This window comes from Eumetopias jubatus, unplaced genomic scaffold (assembly GCF_037043125.1).
Source record: "Eumetopias jubatus isolate StellerSeaLion01/CBP00866 unplaced genomic scaffold, mEumJub1_p1.0 scaffold_10, whole genome shotgun sequence".
NCBI lineage: Eukaryota > Metazoa > Chordata > Mammalia > Carnivora > Otariidae > Eumetopias > Eumetopias jubatus.
The window spans coordinates 97,564,538-97,592,347 of record NW_028274816.1 but is presented as its reverse complement, the minus strand read 5'-3'; the positions used below and the strand labels follow the sequence as shown (position 1 = coordinate 97,592,347).

At 46.6% G+C, this 27,810-nt stretch overlaps 1 protein-coding gene across 5 annotated transcripts; it reads left to right on the top strand.

Annotated features, from left to right (window-relative positions):
- Window positions 1–264: 264 nt before the first annotated feature.
- On the top strand, window positions 265–27,810 carry MYL4 (myosin light chain 4). 5 transcript variants are annotated; one of them, XM_028087511.2, is made up of 10 exons: window positions 266–357; window positions 1,756–1,876; window positions 2,838–2,995; window positions 15,235–15,385; window positions 18,486–18,513; window positions 24,360–24,539; window positions 25,891–26,064; window positions 26,547–26,624; window positions 27,127–27,170; window positions 27,646–27,810. In XM_028087511.2, the coding sequence occupies exons 4-9, from the start codon at window positions 15,269–15,271 to the stop codon at window positions 27,153–27,155; spliced, it is 606 nt and encodes a 201-aa protein (XP_027943312.1). In that variant the 5' UTR covers window positions 266–357; window positions 1,756–1,876; window positions 2,838–2,995; window positions 15,235–15,268; the 3' UTR covers window positions 27,156–27,170; window positions 27,646–27,810. The 5 variants fall into 5 exon arrangements, with proteins under 5 accessions (XP_027943310.1, XP_027943309.1, XP_027943312.1 ...); XM_028087512.2 differs by lacking the exon at window positions 2,838–2,995 and having other exon boundaries at window positions 1,760–1,876; XM_028087510.2 differs by lacking the exon at window positions 2,838–2,995.

The window sequence follows — 27,810 nt, the reverse complement described above, 5'->3', positions numbered from 1 at the left end:
TTCTAATAGGTTCTCTCAAATTTCCTTCCTATTCCCTCTCCCCCCAAAATGTGTGAACCAGTGAACTATTAAAATTTTGTTTTTTGGTAGATGATGAAAACAGTTTTTGAAAGTTAATTGTCTAACCTAAGGCCTAGGTCTGTAAGTCAAACCCCATCCCTTCTCATTGATTAAAGCAAGACCCGGGGCCCGCCTGGATTCAAGGGGAGGAGAAATAGACTCCACCTCTAGATGGGAGGAGTAGCAAAGTGACACTGCAAAAGCTTGTGCCCTGGAGGGATTGATTGCTGGACCGTCTTTGGAAACAATCTACCAGATATGAGATGAGAATCTAGTAGTGGTAATGGAAAGAAAGAGGTGGGTAAGAGATAATCACCCTTAAAATTTGATGCTTTGAACTGAACGCAACACTCCATGTTTATTCTAATTAATGCAAAGAATGATGAGACTTGCTTTTATTATCTGGATGACTTCTATTAGACTAAAGTTGTATTTACATTTTAAACTGTCACATGACATTGTTCATGCTAAGCTTGTGGTCATTTTACACACACAGCTCTTTTTTTTTTTTTTACACACACAGCTCTTTTTCACTCAACATGCTGCCAACCCAAGTCTTGTACTTGTGCAATAGATTCTTGTAAACTTGAATGTAGGAACTTACAACACAGCATATAATGATGATATTTTTTGTGTGTGAAAATGTGTATCTAGAGTCAGCATTTAAAGAGACCGTGATGCTTGGCGTTCTGGCTCTGAAGCTTAGAATTTGCTTAACGCACACCCTTCCCCCCCCCCCCCCCGCCCCAAAACGCATCTCTTTTCTAACTGTTCTTCACTGGGCTAATACATCTGTTGTGATTTTCTGCTCATCCACATTGTTTGAAGTTAGGCTTTGGTGGGATCTTTTAAAGCATTTTTGCTTCCTTCTGTGTTCCTGATTGACCTACTTAAACTTGCCATCCAGCAACCACTGGAGCATCCTGCTGTCATCCATTATCCAAATATGTTTAGCTGGTGAGCAGATCTGGGTTGCAATAAGCATTATTCCAAACATGGTAAATTATCTCTTCTCTTTAGCCTGCCTCTTGGTTTGTTTCCTGTTCAATCCGATTCGAAGGTTGGCTTTTAGCGAACTATTCAAGAAGCTAGACTTGGTATCATTGCCAAGATGCAGGTCCCACTCAAACATAGCCCCCAGCAAGCTTACTCTTCTGAATTCCTTCAGCCCCCCCTTATCTGTACCCTTCTTTAGTCCCTGTTGAGGCTGCTGTCTTATCCTTCTTCTATTACCTGAACTTGAGGATTTTACCCCTGTGTTTCCTCCTCCCTCTTGGCCAAATCATCCCCTTCCTTTGGCGTCTCTGATCACACAGTCTCCTGGTTTTCCTCCTACTGCTCTGTTTTCATCAGTTTCCTTTGCCCCCCACCCCCCAATACTAGAATGCTTCAGGGGCCGTTTTAGGCCTTCTCCTCACCCTATGCTTCCTTCCTTTGCAAACCCATCCATTCTCTTGGCCTCCACTTTCATCTAAAATTGTTCCAGGGGCACCTAGGTGGCTCAGTCAATTAAGCCTCTTGATTTCAGCTCAGGTCATGATCCCAGGGTTGTGAGATTGAGCCCCAAGTCAGGCTCCGAACTGGACTTGAAGCCTGCTTAAGATTCTCTCTCTCCTTCGCCCTCTGCCCCTCCCCGACCTCCCTCTCTCAAGGGGAAAAAAAAAAGTAAAATTGTTCCAAAATCTCTACCTCTAGCCAGACTGCTTCCTAGAACTTCAGACCTGAATGCCAGCTGTCAACTGGACATCTCACAGGTGCTTGTTCAGAACGACATCCCCGGTCCTCGTACTTGAAGTATTTCCTACCCCAACTTAAGGTACTGCCACCCTCTCCATTGCCCAAACCTGGAGCGCTCTCTCTTTGACAAAAAGAGACAAAAGCCCTACTAATTTTACCCTGGATGTACCTTCATGTCTCTTCCTGTCTCTAGCCTTACCTATCCTCAGAACCAAGTCTGATCATGTCAAGACTCCCTCCTAAACCTTCCCAGCCAACTCGAGATTTCCCATTGTGCTCAGGACATCGCTCAAACCTGTTCACTTCTCTCTCTCTTTTTTTTTTATTTGAGAGAGAGCATGAGTGAGCACACAAGTGGGGAGGGGCAGAGGGAGAAGGAGATAAAGAGTCTTAAGCAGGCTACATGCCCAGTGCAGAGCCCCACCAACACCAGGCTTAATTCCCCCCGACCCTGAGAGCATGACCAGAGCCAAAATCAAGAGTCAGACACTTAACCAACTGAGCCACCCAGGCGCCCCTAAATTCTCTTATAAGGCCCTCCAAGGTCTTGTCTCTGCCTCCCTATTCAGCCTTGTCTCATCTCCCTGTTATCCTCTACATTCCCACGAAGGGGACCAGAATATGTCACTTTGGCATAAGGATTATTTTGACCTGAAAGCAATTAGGAAGCAGCAAACACAGAAAGAGCTCTTTACTTTCTCACTATCTGCCTAAAAGCAGGACATAAATTTCCCTTTGTGAAGGTGCTTCCTCTCCCCTCTCCTGTACCAGGAGGAGGAAAACAACCATTATCACTTAGAGACAAAGAGTTGGCACTGATTTGGGTCTGTACAAACAAACCTTACTGAAATAACCCTTATCTTCCATTAGTTTTCCCATATATTTACCTTTCCACAACTTACCACCCCAGAGGCCCAAACCTTTTCCGCTCTATTTTGTCACTTCTCCACAAATTTATCGCTGTTTGCTAAGATGGTATATATGCCCCAAGTCCTAACCACCTCTTGTTTTTTAAATTTTGTTAATCTGTCTTTTGTCAGTTTAATTTGCAGGGCCTATTCTACAAACCTGAGAGAGTAGAGAGAAGGTCACATGAGACATATAGCAAGAAAGTGGTCATCTACAAGCCAGGAAGAAAGCTCTCACCAGAAACCAAAGTTGCTAGCACCTTGATCATGGACTTCTAGCCTCCAGAACTGTGAGAAAACACATTTCTGTTGTTTAATCCACCCAGTCTGCAGTATTTTGTTCTAGCATCCTGAGCAGACCAGTATAATCAGGATGATTTATGTCTTATCTCCCTAAGGGAAGCCTGTCTTATATTTCTCCATATTGTTCTTTGAAAAGCATTACGTATTTAGTATATGCTTAAAAAATATTGATTGATTAAAGTGGAAGCCTTTACACTTATTACTTCTTCTTCCTGAAATACTTTGCCCTTACTCTTTAGCTAAATTCAACTCGTCCTTTTTTTTTTAAAAGATTTTATTTATTTATTTGAGAGAGAGAGAATGAGAGATAGAGAGCACGAGAGGGAAGAGGGTCAGAGGGAGAAGCAGACTCCCCACTGAGCAGGGAGCCCAATGTGGGACTCAATCCCGGGACTCCAGGATCATGACCTGAGCCGAAGGCAGTCGCTTAACCAACTGAGCCACCCAGGCGCCCTTCAACTCATCCTTTAGGCCTCAGCCTTGATATTATGTCCTCAGAATATTCCCTGTCCACCTAACCAAAATTATTAGCTACACCCTGATTCTCTCTTACAGAATCTTTCTTTTCCCTCATAGTATGTATGGTCATTTTAATTATATTTGTTTAATATAAATTCCATGAAGGCAGGGACTTTGGCTCACCCTGACGTCCCCATTATCTAGTAGAGTGCCCTGCACAAATATAGTTATTGAAATATCATAAATGTATCTGATGATTAAAAGACATGACCACTCAGTGTTATCTCTTATTGGTCATAACTTGATGCTCTTTGACTCTCCCTTTCTGGACCCAGAGAACATGCTGGTTTTGTGCATAAGTCCCTAAGGGATTTCAAGTCAAAGCAGTCTGAAGTGTTGACGCTAATCAGAAATGCATCCTGGTTGAGGTGCACTCTGAGATGGGCTACGTGGCCTATGGCAGGGAGGGGTAGGCAGACTTCAAAAGCACAGGGAAGAAGATAAACTGTAAGCAAATTAGCTTGCCTGGAGTGAAGGCCGTATAAGCTTGGTTGAAATGGTAGTGTAGGGACAGTTGATAAGCTTTGGGTTCCAAACCGATGACTTTAGGTTGGTAAAATAGACCTGGGGAGCTGCTGGTGGTGATTGAGCTGGGGAGTGACTTCATGAGAATGGAATTTGAGAAAGATTATGCTAACAGCTGAGGATTATGTGAATTGGAGGAGAGCAAGAGTAGGGGTCAGGAGTGCAGCAGAAGAGGCTGCTAGGGAGTTGAGGCAACTCTTAAATTTCCATTATTCTTGGGTCGTAGGTAGTTGGGATATGGGATTGTTGAGCCCAGTGGGCAAGAAAGAATTCTTGAGACGATTTACGCTGCAAAAGGTGTTTTTATTATAGCACAGGGACGGGACCCATGGGCAGAACAAGCTGCATTGTGATTGTGAGGAGTGACTGATCATATAGGGTTTTCTATCCTTTGGAGGTGAAGGTGATGCTAGGGCTCCAGGAAATTGAGTCTATAGGTTCCTAGAGGTCTGACTATTATTAAGATTGTATTCTTCTTATAAATCATGAAGACAGTTACAAACTATAACGAAGTTTCGTGTTCTACACGACTGCGATATTTATCAGTTGACCATTTGTTTTTCCCCTGCCTTTGTTCTTAGGCAGTTCCTAGTGCCTGAGGAATGTTATATGTATATCCCACCTTATGGGGCCTTCCTGGGAGGAGGGGGGATTTCAGGGTGTCAGCTCGTGTTTTGCCCTCAGCTTGCTCTCTCGTCAACTGAATCTGAAAAAAGACGCAAAATGAAAATAGTTCCAAGTTACTCATTTACAGTGAAAAATATTCTTCTCCAATTCCTTCTCTTTAGGACATTCAGATTCCAACTAGAAGGCTGCTTACTGAGTGCAGACTGACCAAAAGAGTGAATCGAATGATCTGGCTGGCTATTACCTCCTTTTCCTCAGAATGGACATATATGCCTGACTGCTAGATTAAAAATATTTCTATTATCTGGAGAGGACTGAATGGTAGATTCTCTGTTTCTCTGTTTCTCTCTGTTTCTCTCCTTTTTAGATTCTAGGCAAACTTTCATTTTTCTCTGAATAAATTGCATGGCAATGAATTAAACACAGACCTGATTATGTTCCAGTCTTGAGTCTACACTGTAGTTGTCTCGAATAGACCCTGTTGTTGCTATTAGTTTTGTGTGTCATAAATGTATGATTTGGGAGGTAGGTGATGAGCTAGGTTCAAAATATACTGAGTTTGAAGTGCCTCAGGTGAGAAATGTCCAAATGTTAATTGAAAACATGAAGCTTGAACAATTTAGGAAAAAAGTTGGAGCTGGAGATATTTCCAGGGGCGCCTGGGTGGCTCAGTTGGTTAAGTGTCTGCCTTTGGCTCAGGTTATGATCTCAGGGTCCTGGGATTGAGCCCTGTGTCCTGGGATCAAGCAAGCTCCGAGTCAGGCTCCCTGCTCAGCAGGAGGTCTGCTTCACCCTCTGTCCCTCCCCTTTGCTTGTGCTGTCTCTCTCAAATAAATAAATAAAATCTTAAAAAAAAATAGAGAGATTTTCCAGGTAGAACTAAATGCATTCTATTTTGGTTAGTAATACCTTATAAAACCTTTGTGAGAATATTTATCATTACATTAAAACTATTTATTTATCTGCATCCTCCACACCAGACAGGAAGCTTCTTGGGGGCAGGGATGGCCTCTTATTCGTTTTAGTAAAAGCATGTGCATACTATAGGTGTAATAAGTGTTAGTTGAATGGATGAATGGATGAATGAGAGTAATCAGGATAAAGGAGATACAGGACAGCCAGGTGAGTGACAGAACTCTGGTATGATAAGTACAGCAGAGAAGGCCCAGAGACAAGAGCACTAGGTCTAGCCACAGAGAAGTCACTGGTGGGGTGCTAGGGAGGAAGTCAGAATTTGAGAAGTAAAAGAAGAAGTTGGTGGAAAGGGAAACAAAGAAGAGAATCATTTTTAGCACTAAAAGCATGTCCCCAAATGCTGAGAAAAAGTGCTTGCTAAGGTGTTGAGTCTCTTTTTCCTTCCTGAGAGCCACCCATGCTGTGGGTGACAGGGTCAGCTGTCACTGATGCTTTCTTGTTTTCTTGTCCTCTTGTGGGCCAGGGCTCTCCATGAGGGAATCCCATTGGCTCTACCAGCTCCCACTGTCACCTCAGTGTCCTGGGTTCTAGTCTCAGATCTGCCATGACTCATAGTGTGACCTTGGGCAAGTCACCCCCTTCTGTCTGTGCCTCTAAAGTCCCTTGCAGCTGACAGGATGTCTGGGGGAATGCAGTTTGGATGACTGGTGAGGGTTCTGGCTTGCTCTCCATTGCTTTTCAACTATAAATCACTTTGCCAGACACCAGCTGTCCTGCCCTCTGCTTTAGATTCTCGGGCGGGCTCCAACCCACCTGTTGTTGGGGCCCGCCCAATGTCTTCCTCCCATGGTTCAGCTCACAGATCCATCACTAGGCCGCACTGCCTTGATCACAGCACAGGAATGAGCTTCAGCCATTTAGACAGACTGTTGAGTGATTGGGCCAAACGTGGAGCATTCTCCACTTATGCTAAACAGCTGAGGAAATGAAGGTGGATGGGATGATTTAAAGTGCTCAGAGGACCTGTGCTATCAATGGCCCTTAAAATTTTTATTTTAATTTGATTTTAGACCCTTCCATTCCTTCTCTGCCTTTACCTTTGGTGCTCTGGGTTTTCAGGGTCACTAAGACTTCAGGTTTTCATTGCTTTTTTTCCTTCTTCTTTGGTCATAAGGAATCTTAGCTATAGGGGATTGGGTTAATCATTCTCCTTGAGTTATATAGCCTTCTTTCATCACTGATCCATACAGAGCTTTTTGTTTAATTAGTTATTTATTCCTTTTTATCTCGTTGCCCCATCCCATCCAAACAATACTCACCATAAGCAACCCTCAAATATTTTTAATGTGTATTTTTTGTTTGTATGTGTAATGCTTCTAGTATGCATGTACTTAATAAAATTTAATAATACATCCTATTCTCCCAGTATAGCCAAAATTTTATTTCAACATGTAAACAATATTAAAATTATTGATATATTACATTCTTTTTTTTTGTAGTAAGTCTTCAAAACCCATTGTGTGTTTTTTCTTACAGCATATCTCAATTTGGATGCTAAATTTTCATCACAAATACTTAATCTGTATTTAGATTTCATAATTTCACAGTTGAAAAAGTAGATTCACATACCTAAGTTTTCCAAGCATACTTGAAAATTTTCCAGTAACTGAATCAAGTACCAAAAAAATCATTTTCCTTTAATAGTTGCATCCAAATGGACAAAATTGCTTCCTCTATTTTAAAAGAATTATATCAGTATCAAAAGTATGTCCAAGTCAAGTAAATTCACTAACTGCTGTGTCAACTCAGTATTATTAACATGAAATTCAAGGAGATATTGCATAAATTGAAAAGCAACTCCAAATTTATTAATATCAACAAACATTTAAACTTTTCTTATCATTTTTGCAGCCAGTTTATATAATGCTGTTGATTAAAATCTGCATATTTTTGTTAGAGAAATGCATATTAATTTGCATTGTGGCAGGCTTCAGTTTTAGCATAAATTCTTTTTTTTTTTGCATGACAAAGTCTTTACTTTCAAAAGATTATCAGCACACCAAGTAAGAACATGTATACAAGTTCTTGAATTCTATCATCTGATAATTTTGGTTAAGAGAAACTAAGAGCAGCCTGAACAATATATACTCTGTGAATATATATTCACTGTTCCACCTGTAGCCAAAAGGACGACTTAAGGCCGGCTGCTGATTCACACAAGTTACAGTAACTATTTACTACTTTTTCATAGAGAAAGCCCCTGACCTTCAAGAAAGCTTTAGGGAAAAAAAAATATTTAATCCCTTTCTTTCTTTAAGCAGAGTTTTTTTTGTTTTGATTTGTTTTGTTTTGTTTTGTTTTACTACCTCTAAGAAAGAAAAAGTACTGATACATATGTTGCTTGAGCTAAAAGGCACAGGAAAACAGACAACGTATACACATTAAATTTCTAAGAAACATGAGGTAAAAGGAGAAAATCTTTGGATAAGCTCTACGTTTGTACAAAGAAGCTAGATTTGCTATTCTCCAAGAAGTGAAGGGACCTACTACATAATATACAGAAATAATTTAATGCTTTTTCACAAGGACGTAACTACTCAAGTTTTGCTGAAGCTTCGTATTCCATGAAGGCATCTAACATGTCAATCTGCACGCAGAGCTGCTCCTTCCTCCCCTATCCATTTATGCAGTAGTTTTCATGGATTTCTGGCCGGATGTCACAGACAAAGGCCAGCAGGTTATCCAGGACCTCATCCCTGTTCTGCTGGAAGTAGGTCTGGAGGATGGTCATCTTCTCCTGGGTCTCCTTCTCCACTTCGGTGCTGCAGCTGCTCTGGGATCCCAGAGCTGCAGCTTCCTTGGCCTTGAAGTCCTTCTCTCCTTGCGGGCGGTATTGTTCAATTTCAGCCTGAGCTGCTTCTTTGGCCTGCTTCAGCCTCCGGTTCTTTCGCTTGCGGGCCCCCGACACTTTCTCGGCAGCCCGCTTCTTGGCCTGCAGCAGCTGCTGGATGCCCTGCGACTGGCTGGCTATGGCGGTGGCGACTCTTAGCACAAATTCTTGTACCTACCTAGCTAAGTTGCAAATAAGCATTTTCTTTCCTTGGAGCTTCGGTTTAGCTCATTCGTATGCAGTATGATATCACTGAGATTATATGCAGATATTTTACATTTATAGAAATGTAACTGGTTTATATCTTATTCAGCTTCTTACTCATCGCTGTATTCTTCTGGATACACATCTAATCCTTTGCTTCTAACTGGTCTGTACTCTCTCATGGCCTGTCTCAGTAATGGAGACCCACATTGCTTCCCCTTCTGGCCACCACAAGTCATGCTGCAGCGAAGAACCTCTCTATTCATGTCTCTTCTGAACTTGAGTGAGATTTCTTTCAGATGTATACTCAGCTTGATTGCCTTTCTAAACCACAAAGCCCTTCTACTTCTATCCCCCCTATTTCTTAGCTCTTCTATTTCTTTGCCTTTCTTTTTTTTCTTCTGGAAGATATTCTTTCTTTTGCCTTTCAATACCCTACCATGTTTCCCAGCTGTGTCCATTGTGCTACTTCTCAAATCTATTGTGTGTTCTATTTTAATGATTAATTTTTTACACCTAACATGTTGCTTGTTTTATGAAAGTTTTTTTTTCCTATTTCAACTATTATACTTTTCATATCTGATATTTCTGTTTGGTTCTTCTTTATGTCTTCTTGTTCTGTATCACATCAGTAATATTTCCTTTTATCTCTTTTAGCATGTTTGCTAAGCTCCTTTTAAAATCTTGGCCTGTCGTCATATTTTTTTTTTTGAGTTTCAAGAAGTTTTTTTATTTTTATGTTAATCACCATATATTACATCATTAGTTTTTGATTGTTGTCATATTTCTACTTAAGGTACCATCTGGGCTGTATCCTTTCGGATTAGTTGTGCTCCTCATCTGTCTTGGTATTTTGCCTAAGGGCACATAGGTTGCTTGTCCAATAGAGCATGCCAGTGCCACTGAGCTCAGGGGGTAAGGGTTGGGGGTGAATGAGCCCTAGTACTGAGAACAGTCCCCCCCGCCCCCCCAGAGAGGAGCAGCCTTGGTAGGAGGAGATTTTTTAGATTGTAATTTACCCGCCCTGAGAGTTTAGGGAAGGAGGGAGAACACAACTGTCCAAAGTTCAGTTGCCCCCTGTTTTTTTTTTTTTTTACTAGCTCTTCACAAGCACAGTGCATCTTCTGTGCCCTGATGTTACCCTAACCAGCACCTGGATCACAGGTTTGAGTCACACAGGTGATGGGGCAACGCTGTATGTTCGAAGGCAGTAGTAGAGGAAAAGAGAGATTGGAACCCCAGAGCTCCTTTTTTTTGGTCATTCCACAGCCTTGCCTGGCGACATCTCTCCCCAAACCAAAGCCACCCTTCTAACACACACACACACACACACACACACACACACACACACACACACACACACCAGTTCAAAACAGGGCTCCCCTTCATCCAAGGGGTTTCTCACAGTTCTCTTCATTTCTTGCTATTTCCTCTGTATAATTCTTCCACTGTTGATCTTGGGAGAGGAGGCAGCAGCCACACGATTTCAATCAGGACCCAGGCTCAGCTATTTTGATGACTTGCTCTGTCCTAGACACTGTCCTAGGCATGTCATTCATAGTAAGTCTAACACCTTTTTGCACCGTAAAATGTCTCAAGAATTCTTTCTTGACCCTTGGGCTCAACGATTCCCTATCCCAACCAGCGAGGATCCAAGAATAATGGAAATTTAGAGTTGCCTCGACTCTCTAGCAGCCTCTTTGCTGCACTCCTGGCCCCTACTCTCTCTCCTCCAAATCACATAATCCTCGTGACCAATCTGTGAGGTTATATTAGCAGCCCCATTTCACAGATAAGAAAACTGAGACATAAAGTTCACTTGAGAGTCCCCTGGGTGGCTCAGTCGTTTAAGTGTCTGACTCTTGATTTCATCTCAGGTCATGGTCTCAGGGTTGTGAAATCGAGGCTCTGAGCTCAACAGGTAGTTGTCTGCTTGAGATTCTTTCCCTCTACCCCCCCCCCCCACAAGCTTTCTCTCTCTAAAATAAATAAATCTTAAAAAAAAAAAGTTAACTAGGGCGCCTGGGTGGCTCAGTTGGTTAAGTGACTGCCTTCAGCTCAGGTCATGATCCTGGAGTCCCGGGATCGAGTCCCACATCGGGCTCCCTGCTCAGCAGGGAGTCTGCTTCTCCCTCTGACCCTCTTCCCTCTCATGCTCTCTATCACTCATTCTCTCTCTCTCAAATAAATAAATAAAATCTTTAAAAAAAAAAAAGTTAACTAGCTTGCCTAACCCACTGAGTCAGGACTCTAACCTGGGCAGTCTGGCTCCTGAGTGGGCCCTCTTACCCCTGACTTGCGACAGAGCCCAGTTTACCCAGTGCCCTCTATGGGGACAGATTCGTGTTGGCCAGGGCATTGCCCCATGATGTCTAGCTTACGAGGCACTGGCCAGAAGAGAGGAGGGAGGGTGACAAGGACAAGGCATTAAGAGCCAGGCCTGCTGTCAGCAGCATTTGATCCCAGGCAGGAGACTCTGATGGATCTCTTTCAGGACAGGACACAGGGCATGCATGGTTAGAGGGGAAGAGAGAAGAGCGAGCGAGTGTGCGTAAGCCCAGCCCAAATGAGGGCTGATGTCAGTTCTCTATGCGTCTATCCCCGAATCTGACATGGGCTGTAAAGGGGTCGGTGTGAAATTCTGTCCTGTTTTCCATCTACGGAGTTTGAAGTCCTTCCAGTGGGAGCATCTGAGTGGGCTGGAGCCACTCTGGCTCAGGAACCATTAGAGGCCTCCGAGGTGCTGGTTAGGCTTCCAGTACCCACTACTACACTTGGCTCTTCACGCTCTGCTTCTTCCATCCTTCTCTCTTTTTTTCCTTTGCTCCGCTTGGTCAGCGTGTGTTGGAGGGGGAAGACAATGTCATAGACCCGGCACCGGATACTCTAGAGGGACAAGAAGGTAAAAGTCAGTGACCATGAAGGAGAATGAGGGCTGCAAAAGTGAAACCTCTGGCTCCGGTTACTGGGCTCTTCTGGGCTGTGAGCATCGTGAATGGTGGTAATAGCAAGGCCAGGGGCGGGTATCTTGACTCTTGAGGCATGGCTCTTTCTGGAAAACCACACTCCCCTCTAGTTGCTTCTAAAGTGCCAGATACTCTTACCTGGTGCTGCTTAAAGAGAATCAGAAACTGGTTTGAGCAGTATCTCCTCCCTCACTGGGGTTCTTGTGGCCTAAGGTTTCAGGCAGGCTGGCTCCTTGTGTAAGTGTGGCTGACAGGCAAGCTGCCTGGCCCCAGGGACCTGCTACATGCTTCCTGAGCCACAAATATGTCACACTATGGGTACCCAGCTGCCGCCCTCCCCCCTTCCGCCATTGCTCTCCAGCTCTTCCTCATTCCTAAACCCATACCTCCTAATCCCAGTAGCTGCTGCCACCTTACCTGTCCCTCCCCCAGGGGGCCCCCTCTCCTGGAGTTCTTTCCAGGGAGTTTGAGAAACCCCAACACACATCTCGCTTCATCTAGGAAAGCGAATTAAATTAACAGCTGTAAGTATTTCTAATGTGCCAGGGATGGTTTGTGGTGCTCTGCTTATGTCGTTTCATACAGATCTCACAACAACTCGAGAAGGAAACGTTTACTGTTGAAGGTCCTTAGGGTCCTGGGCCCGAGATAGGAAATGTCAAATCTAGGATTCGGCCCTACGCTCATCTGTCTTGAAGGCCCACACCCTTTCATGTCTGCAGATGCTCAGCCAGCTCTCTAACCTCAGAGCTCTGTTTCCAAGTGGACTGGATATTTTGCTCCTCCTGAGAATTAAAACAAAGAAAGAAGGAAAAAGGAAAAAAAGAGAAGGATAAGTGAAAGGAAACTCCCGACTCTGTCTTTTGAGGATCAAACTTCTTACTAGAATGGTTAAAATAACTTGTTTCTTAACTGGAAGGGGAAATGCGAGAGCATTTCATTCAGTGGTTATTTTTAGACTCTTAAACCATGGAATCATTTCTTAGACAATGATCGTGGGACCTCGGTGTAGATAAAACACAGGAGTGGTGCTGATTGAAATGGCAGGGGGAGCTCCCAACCTGGCCTCTCCACGTCTCTTGCAGCCGGAAGCAAGTTAAGGGATCCTTGGGTGTCTGTTGAACACTGTTTGAAAGCTCCTGATGATCTCTCATTTTAGAGATAAGCAAGCTGAGGCCCAGAGACGGGGAGTGGCTCGCAAGGTCACGACCAGTGTCTGGATCTTCCAGCTTCCGGCTTGCAGCTTTCCACCAAACCCCGGTTTGTGTATCTTTGCAAACCCCTACAGCACACCTAGTCCGGGAAGGGGGTGCCGTGGGAGGAGAGGAGGGGAGAGGCTGGCCTTCCTTTTTTTTTTTTTCCTCACCACCAGCAACCTGAGCTCCCAACCCCTGGGGAATGAGGAAGTCAGGGAAGGGAAAGATAGGGAAAATGGAAGGGTGCGAACAGAGGCCCCTGGAAGCAGGTGACATGAAGTCAGAAGGAAGAGAAAAGGTGAGGCAGAAGAGGGGTGGGGTGAGGTGAAAGGGCCAACAGCTTCTGTCCCAGCCAGGACCAGTACTGGCCTGGGTTGGGGTCTTGCTCTCTCTAGTATCCCCTGGGGCAAGTCCTGGCTCCTTTTCCTCCCTCAGTTTCCTTTGAAGGCCTCTCTGCGTACCAGTGGTAGGAGCTGCGGCGTCGGGGGGCGGGGGTGGGGGGCAGATCTCCACACACCGCTCGGGAGCCAGAATTAGCCGGCTCGGCTCTGCCTATGAATGGCTGAATGTCTCCAGGCCGCTTAAAAGTCCCTCTGGGCATTAGGTTCCTCACCTATGAAAGCAGGTAGGATGAGACCAATTCTAAGGGCCCCTTTGGCTCGGAAAGATCGGGGAAATGGAGCCTGGGGAAGGAGCGGATGTGGGCCCCGGGCACCTGGGAAATGGAGCCTGGGGAAGGAGCGGATGTGGGCCCCGGGCACCTGGGAAATGGAGCCTGGGGAAGGAGCGGATGTGGGCCCCGGGCACCTGGAATCTGGAATCGCACGCAGGTGTAGGTAGTGTAGCCATCTTGTTTCATCGGGAGGGTCCCTTCATAGGGAGGGCCTAGAGAGAGTGACTTCGGCTTCTCTCAGCTTGGACTTTTATCCTTTGAACTGGAGAGACTTAAAGTTCAGCTCAAAGCAATTCTGTGCAGTGGGTAAGCTTTTTTGTTGTTTTCTGAACATTTATAGACTTTCAATGGTTTTTACAAAAACAGTATATGCTCATTATTAAAAATTTCCATTAATACAGGAAGTGAAAAAAGTACAAAATTATGAATTGCCGTCATCCCCCCCTTCCTCCCCGCCCCCAGGTCCCAGGGGTGTTTCTTCCTAACATGTTAGTGTATATTCAGCCTGACCTTCCGGATGAACACACAAACGTATTATGTGTGCACTGCCCCCCTCATCAATGGGATTATGATCTCAATGATTTAAGCATTAACTTTAGAATCAGACACACCTGGGTTCTGATCCAGCTCATAGCTAATTAGCTGAGTGACCTTGTTACCTGACCACTTTTAGTTTCAATCTCCCCAAGTGTAAAATGGGAGTAATAATGATAGCTACTTTATAGGATTGTGGTGAAGACGTAATGAGATTTTATATGATGGCGCTTAACAGTGCCTGGTACACAGCAATACACGTACACAGATAAGTGTACATGTACACACACATATACACAAGCACATGCGCGCACACACGCACATGCACACACGTGCGCACACACGCACATGCACACACACAGAGTCCTGGGGCACAGAGTGAGTTAGAGGTATGGTGACAACGGGACCCAAGTTTTCTGACCTCCAGTCACACTGACTCTTAGCCACACCTCCCTGCCTCTCACTCCAGGCCCCCAGGCACAAGTTCAGCGCTCAGTACTTGTTGAATGAATGATTGAGGTTGCTGGTGGTGGGGGTAAACCCAGGGATTCGAGGTCTGTGGAGTTTCTGGGATGCCTGCTCTGGAGGATGGAGGGCTTCACCCTGTGAATTGGGAAGGGGTGGGGACAGTGTGGGTTGGCTGGACCAGCTGTTGCTTCAGGGCTCCAGGCCTGAGAGCTGAGCCTCAGGGCAGAGTTGAGGCCCCAGAGTGGCTCTCAGCTTAAAGGAGCCAGGCTTAAAAGGAATGTGCAGTGGGCTGCCTCTGCTCAGGAGGGGCTAAAAAAAGCCTTACCCTCCCCTGGGCTTTGTGTGAGGGTTATCAACTGCTCTAGTCAGCTCATCTCTCTGGCTGGACTCTGGCATTTTTGAGAGGGTCTGTTTTCCTGGCCCCTCTGGGTTTCCACCCATTGGCAGGAAGGGGTCAGCCTGTCCCAGAGTTGGAGGCCAGGAGGAGTGTGAGGTGTGGAGGGAGGGGAGGCTCGTCGCCCCAAACCTGGTGACAATACACAGTTGTCAGCTGTACCCTGCTGGTGTTTCTTCCTTTTATAGTCAGAGCAGTTGCTCTTGCTCTCACCCAGCCCCTCTGTGGGGGCTCCTGCCCAGGATAAAAGGGGAGGGAGGCGGCCCAGTCTCCTGTCTCATCTCCCAGGCACCACATCTCTTGATTCCTTCCTAGCTTCCATCTCTCCCGGAGATCCCAACAAGACAACATGCCTCCCAAGAAGCCTGAGCCTAAGAAGGAAGTGGCCAAGGCCGCCCCAGCCTCTGCCCCAGCCCCAGCTCCTGAGCCCCCCAAGGAACCTGCCTTTGATCCCAAGAGTGTAAAGGTGAGTGAGGCTTAGCCACTGGGGTGGAGGTGGGGATGACATTCAGGATCCTGTCTGTCCTGGCCCTTAGAGACCTATTTTCTGGAGGCTGGACTGGGCTGAAGGCTGTGGTGGTCCATGCCCCACATCCTGGTGCCCAGGGTGGTGGAACTGGTGTGGGGGCTGCTGAGGGGTATTTGGGGTTGTAGGCCTTCCCCTCAGGAATGGGTTTCTGCTCTGAGGAAACCCTGCTCTGTCATCCCAAATGTACCCAGCAGAGTCGGGAATGGCAGGGAGATACAACCAACTAACCATTCAGCCTTAAATTTTAAGGCACTGTGGGAGCCATCATAGTGAAGAGAAGGAGACTGACCCTTTCCTTAGAGGTAGTATGATATCTTTCTGGAGAAGAGACACATGATAACCACCAGTGCAACTTGGAGTGAGTGATGTAAGCAGTGAGGGAGCTGGGGGTCTGGAATAGGCTTTGTTCTCAAAGACCCTTTCAGTGGGCACGTGTTGGGGGTAGAGAGGCTCTAGGTAAGGTGAGGGGAGCCTGTTTCCCTCTCTCCTCCCGTACCAAAGTGGTTCCCTCCTTCTGTGGCCTCAGCCTGGGCTCCTGTCTGGGGTATGCAGTGGACAGGCCCAACCCAGGCTGAGACCTTCCCTCTAACCTGGTGAGGGAGTGGGGCCTGGTTCCCTCTCTGCCCGCCCTGCTCCCCTCACTGGAAGGTTCCTCTCCCTGCAGCTGGTCCACCAGCCCTGCCTGCTGACTCAGTCACTTCAGGCCTCCCAGCTATCTGGCCCAGCTGCTGAAGGAATGGAACTGGGAGGGGCTGGGCCAGGGAAGGAGGGGTCAGAGGCCTCTGGAGAGTGAAGCAGTTCTAAGTCTTGGCACCAGAACCTAAGAGGTCAAGTGCTACTGGTATGAAGAGCTATTAATAACAGGTTGGGAGTGGTGGGCCCCTGGGGATAGCCACAAGGGCAGGGCTGGAGGTGGTGAAGAATCAGATCAAAATAGGAGCTCTGGACCAGGTTCTGTGACAAGAAGTTAGGGAAACTGAACCTCCGGGCTCCAATTTGGATGATCCTCCCTAGCCCTCTCAGGATTCCTCCCCCGCACCTACAATCCCAGGAGACCCTGCCGTTGTGCCGAGGACCCTGGGGTTGATCTATGGTAATCCCTGCAACGGTCAGGGGTCAAGCATAACCGGCTTGGCCAAGAGATGGAGGCAGTTGCATGTCCCTGGGCTTGTTATGGTACACGTGGAGGCAATCGTGTGAGACCTTGAAAGTACCTGGGTCATACATGACTCCCACTACGGGCAGAACCTCACAAGAAAAGCTGACTCTCTCCCGCCCTATCAGGATGCTTTTATTTCTGCTTCATTCTGATAATGCACTCCTCCTGGGGGGTAGCCTGGTCCCTGGTGTCCGGGCGACAGCTGCCTAGTGGTATCAGATCAGAGCCTTCTCTTTGACTCATCACTTTCCCTCCATCCACCCACCTCCCCCGCTTTCTCTCCCCCAGTTGCAGTCCTCTTTTTTTAGATTCATTTATTTTTATTAATTTTTTATTATGTTCAGTTAGCCAACATATAATAAATCCTTAGTTTTTGATGCAGTCCTCTTTCCCACATCTGGATCTTCCAATCCTGAGGGTTGTTGAAATTGCTTTAAAGTGAAAAAAAAAAAGAAGTAGGTGTTCTTCATGATTGGAAGGATATGATTTCCCTACTACCGTACTTATCTGGTTCCTTTGCTTCGAAAACTCTGCTCAAAAAGACAGAACAAGTAATATATGGTGATTAACATAACAATAAAAAAATTAAAAAAAAAAAGACAGAAAAGTAAACTTAACCCAATATGTGTGGTTATGACCACAGATTCTGATTTTATGTTTTTATACTCATTTCTCTTACACATCTACTCCTGGGGCAACTGCGCCTTTCCCTCAGAGAGTTCGTGCAAAGCATCCTTTACCCTAGTTCAGGGGTATCTTTACCTTTCTGACCAACCCCACCTGCGGCAAAGCCCGGTCCTGATCACAGCTAGTTTCTTCCCCAAGCCGGTGTAACCCCTCCTCCGTTCTCCTAGCTCATTCCAGCCACCCCCAGAGGTCCTCATTAACAGGGGTTCGCCTGCAGGGCACAGCACAAGCCACAGAGTTAGGACTAGAAATGGTGCTCCGTGAAAAAGATGTGCCAGGGGTGGTTACCACCCCTGGTGAAGAGGAGATCAGGCGGGGAGCATGGTGGCAGATTAAGGATGACGAAGTAACACACAAAATCCCAAATTACAATAATGACTCATGCTTGTTCATTGTCATTCATTTTCAGAGCCTCTTCTCTACTCAGCATTAAATTATTGTGCATTGTGGGGGCGAATCCAAAATTTATTCCTTCACTCAAATATTTTTTGAGTGTCTGCTCCGTGCCAGGCATCTCTGTGAGCAGTAACAAAAATCCTGGTCCAGGGGGAGTCCTGGCTTCAGGAGGCCTGGGCACAGCTAGAGGCAGGACTGTGGGATAGTTAGGAAACATCGAGGGCTCATCCAAGCTAGGCTTGCTGTCCTGATGCCCAAGAAGGACATGTGCTGGGGGGTGGGGGGGTGGGGATGGGACGGGGTGAGGGAAGAGAAGGTGGGATTGAAGGAGGTGAATGGAGAGTCAGCATCAAGGAGGAAAGGGGAGCGGAGGGTGAAGAGTGGTGGATGCCCAAAGGGAGAGGAAGTCTGACCGTGGGTGGACTGTGGAGTCAGGTTGGAAGTGAGGGCAGTTTATGGCCAGCTAGGATAAGCAATTTACATTTGGCCCGAAGAAATAGCCATAGGGAGTCACCATAGGTTCTAGAGTTCTCTAGAGTATTTTTCTTTCTCTCTTTTCCTCTCATTCTGAGCCATCACTTCACACGTGGTATTGAGGGAGCTCTGGTGGCTGCACTATTTGATAGCTCATTGTAGTTCATTCGTCAGGGGACTGGGGTGTACTTGGTCTCCTCCGCCCACTGGTGGCCTGCAGGAGGTCCTCCCCCCTCCCCGACTGTGGTGGAAGCCACTTCTGCTTCCCTCTGCGAGCCTTTGGCAGTCTCAGCCCTCATTCCTGTGTTTCTTTCCCCACAGATAGACTTCACTGCCGACCAGATCGAAGGTGAGTACTGACAGCCGCCCCTCCCCCAGCACACCCTCTGCTTCACTTCCCTGGAGGAGGATGGAGAAGCGTAGTCGCTATCACCAGGGTCCTAGTAATCACCTTAATCATCATCATCGCTCACCCGCATTTGCTCATTTTCACCTAGGATATGTGATGACTTAAGCACTTGATGTGGATTAACTCACTTAGTTCTCACCTGACACCCCCAGGAGGTAGGGACTATTATCACCCCCATTTTACTGTGAAAAATTGAGACACAGACAGGTTCAGTAGTTTACCCAGTCTCACACAGCCAGTTGGTAAGCAGAGCCAGGACTCAAACTCAGGCGCTCTGATTGCAGACCTGAATTCTCAACTGTTCTGCCAGGCCGCCTGGAACATAATAGATGCACAGCAAAAATGTCTTTTTTCCCCTCCACCCACAAAACCTACTATTCAAGATATTTAGAACCCTCATTTCTGTTCCTGTTATTGGAAAGCCCTCCTTAGGTCACTGGCATCCTCCCCGCTCATCCTGTAGCCTGCCGAGATGCTTACCTGCTAAAGGTGGCAGGGCCAGTGGTGACTGGGGGGTTCCTAGTCCACCTGTGACCCCCATCACCAACCCTTCTCCATCTTTGATGCAGACAATTTGCTTACTCAATGTTATATGAAGTGCTATTAAGTGCAGCTCTCAAGACAAGCCTCCAGATCTCTTACCCTCCAACCTGATTGTTGCCCCTCTCCTGTAGGAGTCTGGTGTTTTGAGAATAGAATGTTTCATCATGTTCTATCTGCTTTATAGCTGGGGCTCATTGCCATTGCAACTTATCCCTCTGTTTTCCCCACCAAATGCCTCTAGGACATAAAACCATTAAGTTTAAGTTAGAGTTAGAAGTTTAGAGTTAAAAGGGACCTTGAAAGGTCATCTGATCCAACCCCTGATTCTAAGCACATACTATATTTTATTTTATTTTTTTAAGAGGTGTGCAATTTTATTTTTATTTATTTATTTATTTTAAAATACTAATTTCTTTCATTTAGCCTTATCTTTTTTTTAAGATTTTATTCATTTGAGAGAGAGAGAGAAGCACATACAGGGTGAGAGGGAGAAGCAGGCTCCCTGCTGAGCAGGGAGCCCATTGTGGGGCTCGATCCCAGGACCCTGGGATCATGACCTGAGCCCAAGACAGATGCTTAACTGACTAAGTCACCCAGGAACCCCCCTTTTTTTAAAGATTTTATTTATTTATTAGCATGAGAGAGAGAGCATGAGCAGGGGGGAGGAGCAGAGGGAGAGGGAGAAGCAGACTCCCCGCTGAGCAAGGAGCCTGATGTGGGGCTCAATATGGGCCGAAGGCAGATGCTTAACCTATTGAGCCACCCAGGCGCCCAGCACATACTATATTTAAAAAAAAATTATTGAGCTCCTGGGTGGCTCAGTCGTTAACTGTCTGCCTTTGGCTCAGGTCATGATCCCAGGGTTCTGGGATTGAGCCCCACATCGGGCTCCCTGCTCAGCAGGAAGCTGGCTTCTCCCTCTCCCACTCCCCATGCTTGTGTTTCCTCTCTCCCTGTCTCTCTCTCTGTCAAATAAATAAATAAAATCTTAAAAAAAAAAGGTCAACCAATACCTGCACACAGTAAAACAAAAACAAAAACTCATATGCTACTTAAAAGTAAATAAAAAATAAAAATATTTTCCTCTTGCTTTCCTGTCATGTTGATCCCTCTTCAAAAGATAACCACTGTTTTTTTAAAGATATAATATAATAAATATAATAAATTAATATACCATGGTATCTTTTATTTATTTATTTTTAAAAATTTTATTTATTTATTTGAGAGAGAGAGAGAGAGCACGAGTGGGTTGAGAGGCAGAGGGAGAAGCAGATTCCCGACTGAGCAGGGAGCCCAATACGAGACTCGATCCTGGGACTCCGGGATCATGACCTGAGCCAAAGGCAGATGCTTAACCAACTGAGCCACCCAGGCACCCCAATATACCTTGGTATCTTTTTATAGTTAACAAACAGTTCTACTTCATTTTTTTTAAAGAATTACATATATTCTTATACATGGATGTACCTTTTAATTAAATCAGGCTAATAGTGATAGACCTTTAGTTTGTCTCCCGTTGGGAGCTATCGGCAGCATGCTTTCCCCAGGGGACCTTCTTAGGAGTGGGTCAAAGGATACATACATTTTAAACTGTAATAGTTATTGTGAAATTGTCTTCCCAAAAAGTGATGCCAATTTGCCCACAAATAGGGCATGAGAACTAGCAGATGCATTTTGAAACTAGTGAATTGAATCTGACTCTGCTTTTGCAATACCCCGTGGACATTCACTTTCAGTCAATAGTTTGTTGTGCTGTAAAATACTTAAAGTTAATTTTATTTTTTTAAAAGATTTTATTTATTTATTTATTTGAGAGAGAGAATGAGAGCGAGAGAGAGCACATGAGGGGGAGGGTCAGAGGGAGGGTCAGAGGGAGAAGCAGACTCCCCGCTGAGCAGGGAGCTCAACGCAGGACTTCATCCCGGGACTCCAGGATCATGACCCGAGCCGAAGGCAGTCGCTTAACCAACTGAACCACCCAGGCACCCCTTAAAGTTAATTTAAATGCATTTTAGTTAAATATATACTTGTGTGTAGATACAAGCATGGTGGTACCCATGAAGAGTAGAGAGTCAACTAATGATAAAAATTTTTCATTTCCCAAATGGGAATCACGGTCAAAGTCAACTGGGACAGCTGGTTGCCTCTTTTGTCCATGAAGATTTTCAGGGCTATGATCTAACTCATTTCATTCGGTCATCCCTCTGACTTTGAAGATGTCCCTTATTTTGGATCGGAATTGTTTCTGTTTGAATTTTACTTCTGCTATCTCTTCATTTGCTCTTTGATGAAGCTGAAGATGTTTTTCTTATGTTATGCTAGAAAGAATGTTATTTGGAATCAGGAGATTTTAGTATTGGCCCTAATTCTGCCACTATTGGCCATGAGACTTTGGGCAAGTCACTTTTTTGAACCTTAATTTTCTTATCTGCAAAGTAAGAATATATGGTTCTTTTCAATTCAGAGTTCCATGACTCTATTCAGCATCCTTTAGATAGCCTCTATTTGAAGATAGTTATCAAATCCTGTCTTTGTTTTATATTCTCTGGGTGATATGGCCCCATTTTATTTTAATGCCTTTTTTTTTTCCTTGTAGAAACTAGCTTCTAACTCTTGACTTACTTACTGGTCCCTCTCCAGAGTTCCATATTCTTTTTTTTTTTTTTTAAGATTTATTTATTTATTTGAGAAAGATAGAACATGCGAGGTGGGGGAAGGGGAAGAGGGAGAGGGAGAAGGAGAGCAGCAGACTCCCCGCTGAGCGCAGAGCTGGGAGGTGGGGCTTGATCTCATGACACTGAGATCATGACCTGAGTGGAAATCAAGATTGGATGCTCAACCAACTCAGCCACCCAGGCACCCAGATTTCCATGTTCTTACAGGAAGGGATTACCACCTTTGCTCCTAGCTCTAGCAAGGCCCTGACTGCTATAGACTATTGAGAAAAGCTTTCTTCTGGGCCTATGAACATCACCTCTCATGCACCCCAAGATCACACTGGCTCTGTCTTCTACCTAGTAGCAGCCCTAAACTTGAGTGTTTGGGGTTTATGTGTATACCAGGCTTTGCAGCGGGCTGGAGCGTTGCAGGTACAATAGGTCTTTCCCTTCTCTTCCTTCCTCCTCACTATTTTCTTGGTGTTCTGAATAGTTGACCGGAAGTCACATGTGCATTGGTCTATGAATGAGGATAATTATACCTACAGCATAAGGTTTTTGAAAGATTAAGACAATATTATTAGCTCAGAGCTCGGTCCATTGTAAGTGATCAAATCATAGGTCATAGTTCTTTCACTTTCCCCCTCATGTTCCACCCTCCTGTTAAGGATCATTATATTCTTCTTTTATGAGGAGCCTCCTTCTTTTATTACATCTGACCTCACTCTTCTGAATGAACTAGGAGATCAAAAAGTCTGAGTTCAGGGCGTGTGGGTGGCTCAGTCAGGTAGGTGTCTGCCTTCAGCTGGGATCACGGTCCCAAGGTCCTGGGATTGAGCCCCCGCATCAGGCTCCCTGCTCAGCATGGAGCCTGCTTCTTCCTCTCCCTCTGCCCCTCCCCCCATGTATATGCTCTCTCTCTGTGTTAAATAAATAAAATCATTTTTAAAAAAAAGTATGAGTTCAGATTCAACTAACATATTTATTGAGCACTGAATTTGTGCCAGAAGCCATGCTAATTGCTTTAAAAGTAAAAAAAAAAAAATAAAAAATTAAATCCTCTAACAAAACTGTGAGGTAGGGGTTATTTCCTTTAGACAAAAGAGGAAATGAAGGTCAGTGAAGTTAAGTGACCTGGCCAGAATCACATAGTTAAGTGGTAAAATTGAGATTAAATGCAGTAAGATAAGACTAGCAGCATTGTTTGAGCATTTACTTTATGCAGGACATTTTGTTAAGATTTTTAACATGCATTATTGTATCCAATTTGAATGTAATTTAAGAACCCTATGAGGTAGGTGCCATTTATAGAGGAGAAGAGGTTTATAGAGGTTAAATATTTACTTGCCCAACATCACATAGCTAGTAAGCAATGGAAATGGAATTTGAACTTATTCAGTAATTGAAAGACGTGGTTTTTTACCTTTTAAATTCTTACAAAGCCTAGTAAAGACTTGCAAATAAACATCTTGCAGAACTGCTTTAATATGTGGAATGATTTGTAAATAATCCGTAGGCAGCCTCTAAGGAATAAGTGTTTCTAGAGTACTTGGTGAGGATTAAAAGCAGCTTTTTCCCTAAGTGGTTCATACATTCCTTGGTTTATATTGTTAATCTGTTTAGTAAACCATTTCTTTGCTATTCCCAGTCCAAATTATCCCCAGTAATGAACTGGTTGAATCCAAATTAATGAGGAATTAAGGTTCTTTGCAAAGGGCCTAGGAGTGCCTTAATTTGACCTTGCTCCTTGGACACCTGCCCTGGTACCTTCAGGGAGTCTAGTCCCTAGAGCTCTGAGCTGGCTCCAGAACTAGGGAAACGATAGTAACCACCCTTTGTTGATTCCCTTACCATGTGCTAGACAGCATGCTTGGTACATTTGATAATCCCCCCAGCAACTCACTCTGGTGGACATTATATCCCCACTTAGAGCTAAAAAAAAATGAGGGCCCACCAAAGTGAGTAGTTTGCTCAAGGCCAGTGGTAGGTCAGTGGAAGAGCTGGTGTGGTCCGACTGTCTCGACCATGTCAGCTTGTCTGGCCCGGAACAGGCCGTACTGTGAGCTGACTTCTGAGCGGGTCTTATCACTTTGCAGAGTGCCACCGCACACCACCACCTCCTCTGACACAGTTAACTGGGAAGGGAGGGGAGGGTGGAGCTTTATTCCCTGGGTTTGCACCGGAGTCCTAGCTGGGCTCATTCTGGGCTACTCAGCAGAGCCAAGATGAGAAGCTGGGAATCCTGACTCCTGAGCCAGTGTTATTTTCACTTCCCTGCCATTTTGACAGTCAGGCCCCTCCCCTGCAGCAGGGCAGGGTACGTGGACTGGAGGGGCGGCGCAGGGGAGATATTCAGATGACAGGACAATACCTGATAGAAGGGATCCCAGGCCCAGCGCTGGAGCAGGTCACGGAGGCTCCAGGATGCCCCTTTGGTTGTCAGAAGATGGCGTGGGTGGGCTTCCAGGGAGGGGCTGGAATGATGGCCGAGGGCAAATACTGAAATGTTTTATCAGCCACATTGACCTGCTCTCAGCCTGAGTGGAGGCTGATGGGCCCCCGGCCACTGTCTTCGCTTGGCCCCAGGGAGGCTGCAGTCAGGTCCTCTCTCTGCAGAATTCAAAGAGGCTTTCTCGTTGTTTGACCGGACGCCGACTGGAGAGATGAAGATCACCTATGGGCAGTGTGGGGACGTGCTGCGGGCACTGGGCCAGAACCCCACCAACGCCGAGGTGCTGCGCGTCCTGGGCAAACCGAAGCCTGAAGGTCAGCGTGGGCCTGTGGCTCGACCTCCTGGTGTCTGCCCTGAGGCCCCTGGGGCTCTTTCTCTTCTCCCGTGATAGCCCTTCAAGACCAGACCTCTTCCCCAGGTTACCCTTCTCCCCTTGCTAGAATTTATCTGGAAGTCTCCGACAGTTGATTCTTGAAGAATGTGGCCAGGGCTTGCTCTTGTTTTCCCTGTGAAGTCAAAGCTCCTGGAGGGCAGGAACGACCTGCTGTTGTTTCAGTGTCTTCCTCTGACACCCCAGGGTGCAGGGAAGTGAGATGGGGATCTGACCACTAACCACCTGCCCGCACCCCTACGCCCAGTATCTTAGTTGCGGCGTTACTGCATTGAAATGTCACGAAGACTTTGTTTCTAATGATGGTGAGAGCACTGAAGATTGCAAATTATTCATTCAAGTTAAAGCGGACTCAATTTGAGCTCCGTAATGATGCCCTGTCACTCATTTGCATTTAGTAGGTTTTGGTGAATGAGTTTCAAAAGTGGTGCAAGGCAATGTGTCCTATTTGTGACTGTCATCTGTTAAGTTTGGTAGTAGAGTTAACAGCTGCTCTAACACACATGTCCTTCAGAGAGGTGTCGGCACGAGGTGGGGACAGGCAGACCTGGGCAGGAGCCCCCCAGCCAGGGCAGGCCTTCTCTAGAGGCTTCCTGGGCCCCATATTGCTCCCCTCCCCTTTCCTTGGTTCTGGCCCCTTCCCCTCCTCCTCTTGCTGGTGAAGATAACCACTGTGGGGTGAAGAAGGTGGGCAGGAAAGGGCCAGAGGACCAGCAGGGCTTCTCAGAGGTAAAAGATGTCTGGGAGCTTCCATTTTTGGAAGTTCCTGTGTTGTTACAGAAGAAAGAACTGCCAACATCTGTGGTATTTAAAAATTAAAGCTTTTAACACACCATAATGTGGGAGAAGTGGGCTGGCTCATCACAAAAGAATTGCAAATTTATAAAAATTACTGTTTCAGCGTTGCTCCAGGCAACGTGGTCTAGGGAAGAGACCCAAAGGAGGAATGATGCAAAATTCCCTTTTGGCAATCCTATCGGTTTACCTCCATGATGTGTCTGTCACATGTCAAAAGTCTAAGCTGTGAATGTGAGGCCTGGTTCTGTGACCCTTCGGGCCCCTCAAATCCTGCCGCGACCACCCTCGGACCACCCCTGCGGGCCCCCCCCCTCCCCAGCTGGCCACCTGGAGCTTAGAGGTCTGGGTGGAGTCAGAGTGGCTCTTCCCTTCCACCCTGGTCCTCGCCTGGCAGAGCTGGGGCGAGGCCCCCTACCGACTCGCCGCTCCCCTTGAGCCTCTACTCACATCACATTCTCTCTCCTTCCCGCCTAAAGAGATGAATGCGAAGATGCTGGACTTCGAGACGTTCCTGCCCATCCTGCAGCATATCTCCCGCAACAAGGAGCAGGGCACCTATGAGGACTTTGTGGAAGGGCTGCGTGTTTTCGACAAGGAGAGTAATGGCACAGTCATGGGTGCTGAGCTTCGCCATGTCCTCGCCACCCTGGGTATGCAGGCTGGTGGTGCCCAAGGGGAAGGAAGGGAGTGGTGGGAAGTGCCCAGGTGGCATAGGTAGGGGGTAGACTGGGGTCCCTGCATCCTGAGGATCACATCCTGATTCAGGCCCTGTCTCTTCAGGCTCTGCAGGAACAACCTTCCTCCAACTGGGTCTGCTCAGCTGGGCTTGGAAGGAGAGGAGAGCAGGTCGGCAGAGCAGGGCTGAAGCCTGAGATGTGGGATGCAGGGATCCCATCCTTGTCATTGCCCCAGTCGCGGGGGCCCTGGTCTGCTCCCCCAGTTCTGGCTGTAGGGCAGAGGGAGAGGCCGTGGGGAGTAGGAAAGACCTAAGACCCTTGGCTCCCCCTCCAAAGCTTGAATGTCCACTTCCCAGATCTGGGGAGCCTTGGGCCTTGAGACTCGAGGGGGTGCTTGGGTTTGGCCTGTCCCTCCTTTGCCATGTGTAATTCAGAACCTACTGCCCCCACCCCAGGAGAGAAGATGACTGAGGCTGAGGTGGAGCAGCTTTTGGCTGGGCAAGAGGATGCCAACGGGTGCATCAATTATGAAGGTATCAGGTCATGCCTCACTTCCTTGGGCACCCGGGGATGGCGGGCACAGTTTGGGCTGGGCGGGTCTGCAGAACAGAACAGATCCAGGAATTAGAGGCTAGATAGGTGTTGGTGAGTTCCCAATGGATGTTCTTTTCCATCCTTGGAGTGAACAGCATAGTATAATGGAAAGAGCATGGGTTTTGGAGATAGACTGGCTGTGTGACCTAGATCAAGTCACTTACCTTCTCTGAGCCTCAATTTTCTCATCTGAACAATGAATGGGGTGATGCTGGCACCTTTCTTAAGGTTGTGGGGATTAGCAGAGACAACGTAGCTCATTTCATCTATGTCCAGGTGTCAGCTTAGAAGACACAGCAGAGGTTAGGTCTCTTCTTCCAGCTTCTCCCAACAACCCCAAATAAGAGAAAGAATCAGAGTCTGGAGAAAGGGTGGTGGGAAGGTTGGAAGTCAGGCTGAGAGGGGCCAAGTGCGGTGACTGATTTCTGTCTCCCTTCCCAGCCTTTGTCAAACACATCATGTCTGGGTGAAGCAGAGCCCTCAGGGTGAGTGCAGCCTCCCTCCTGGTCCCTTCTGGGGTCTGCCACCACATGCCCTAGAGCTTTTCTGTCCCAAATCTGACCCCATAGGAGAGGAGAGTGGGGTCATGATGGGAGAGCAGCCTGGTCTGCCCACCATTCCCTGCACTCTCTGTGCTCCTGCCTTCTGCCCTTGGTCCCTTCCAGCCTGGCCTTGAGCTCTCCCTGCTCTTTGTCCCCTGTCTTGACCCTCATCAATCCCACCTGACAGCCTCTCTATTAGGGTCTCTCAAGGCGAGACCATTCCCTCCAGCCTGGGGCCTCCTGTATGGGCTCCTGAACATGCAAAAGCCAGGTCCTTGGGTGGAAGAGTGCCCAGGTCTGTGCCCTTGACTCTGTTCCTATTTCCTCCCTTCCCTGGGCTCCCCTGGCTGAGGGCCATCCCAATTGGGGTGTGGGGTTTGTGATAAGGGGCTGGGGCACATCTAGCACTTTCTTTCAGGTGCCTGGCCCTGACACTTAACTCTGGGGCGAGTTAAGCCAGAGGCCCAGAGTGACTGAGCTGGAGCTGGGGAGCTGGGGTCCTGGACTTGCCACTGCATCACAGCCCCGAGGACACCCTGGGCCAGTAGCCCACCCTGTAAATAAACGGTTCTGGCAAGCCTGG

What these genes read in the sequence shown, in the direction of transcription:
- MYL4 (XM_028087508.2), top strand. An exon ending in TTGATCCCAAGAGTGTAAAG is followed by an intron (nt 15,386 to 18,485) that starts GTGAGTGAGGCT and finishes CTTTCCCCACAG; the next exon opens with ATAGACTTCACTGCCGACCA. An exon ending in CGGGTGCATCAATTATGAAG is followed by an intron (nt 26,625 to 27,126) that starts GTATCAGGTCAT and finishes CTCCCTTCCCAG; the next exon opens with CCTTTGTCAAACACATCATG.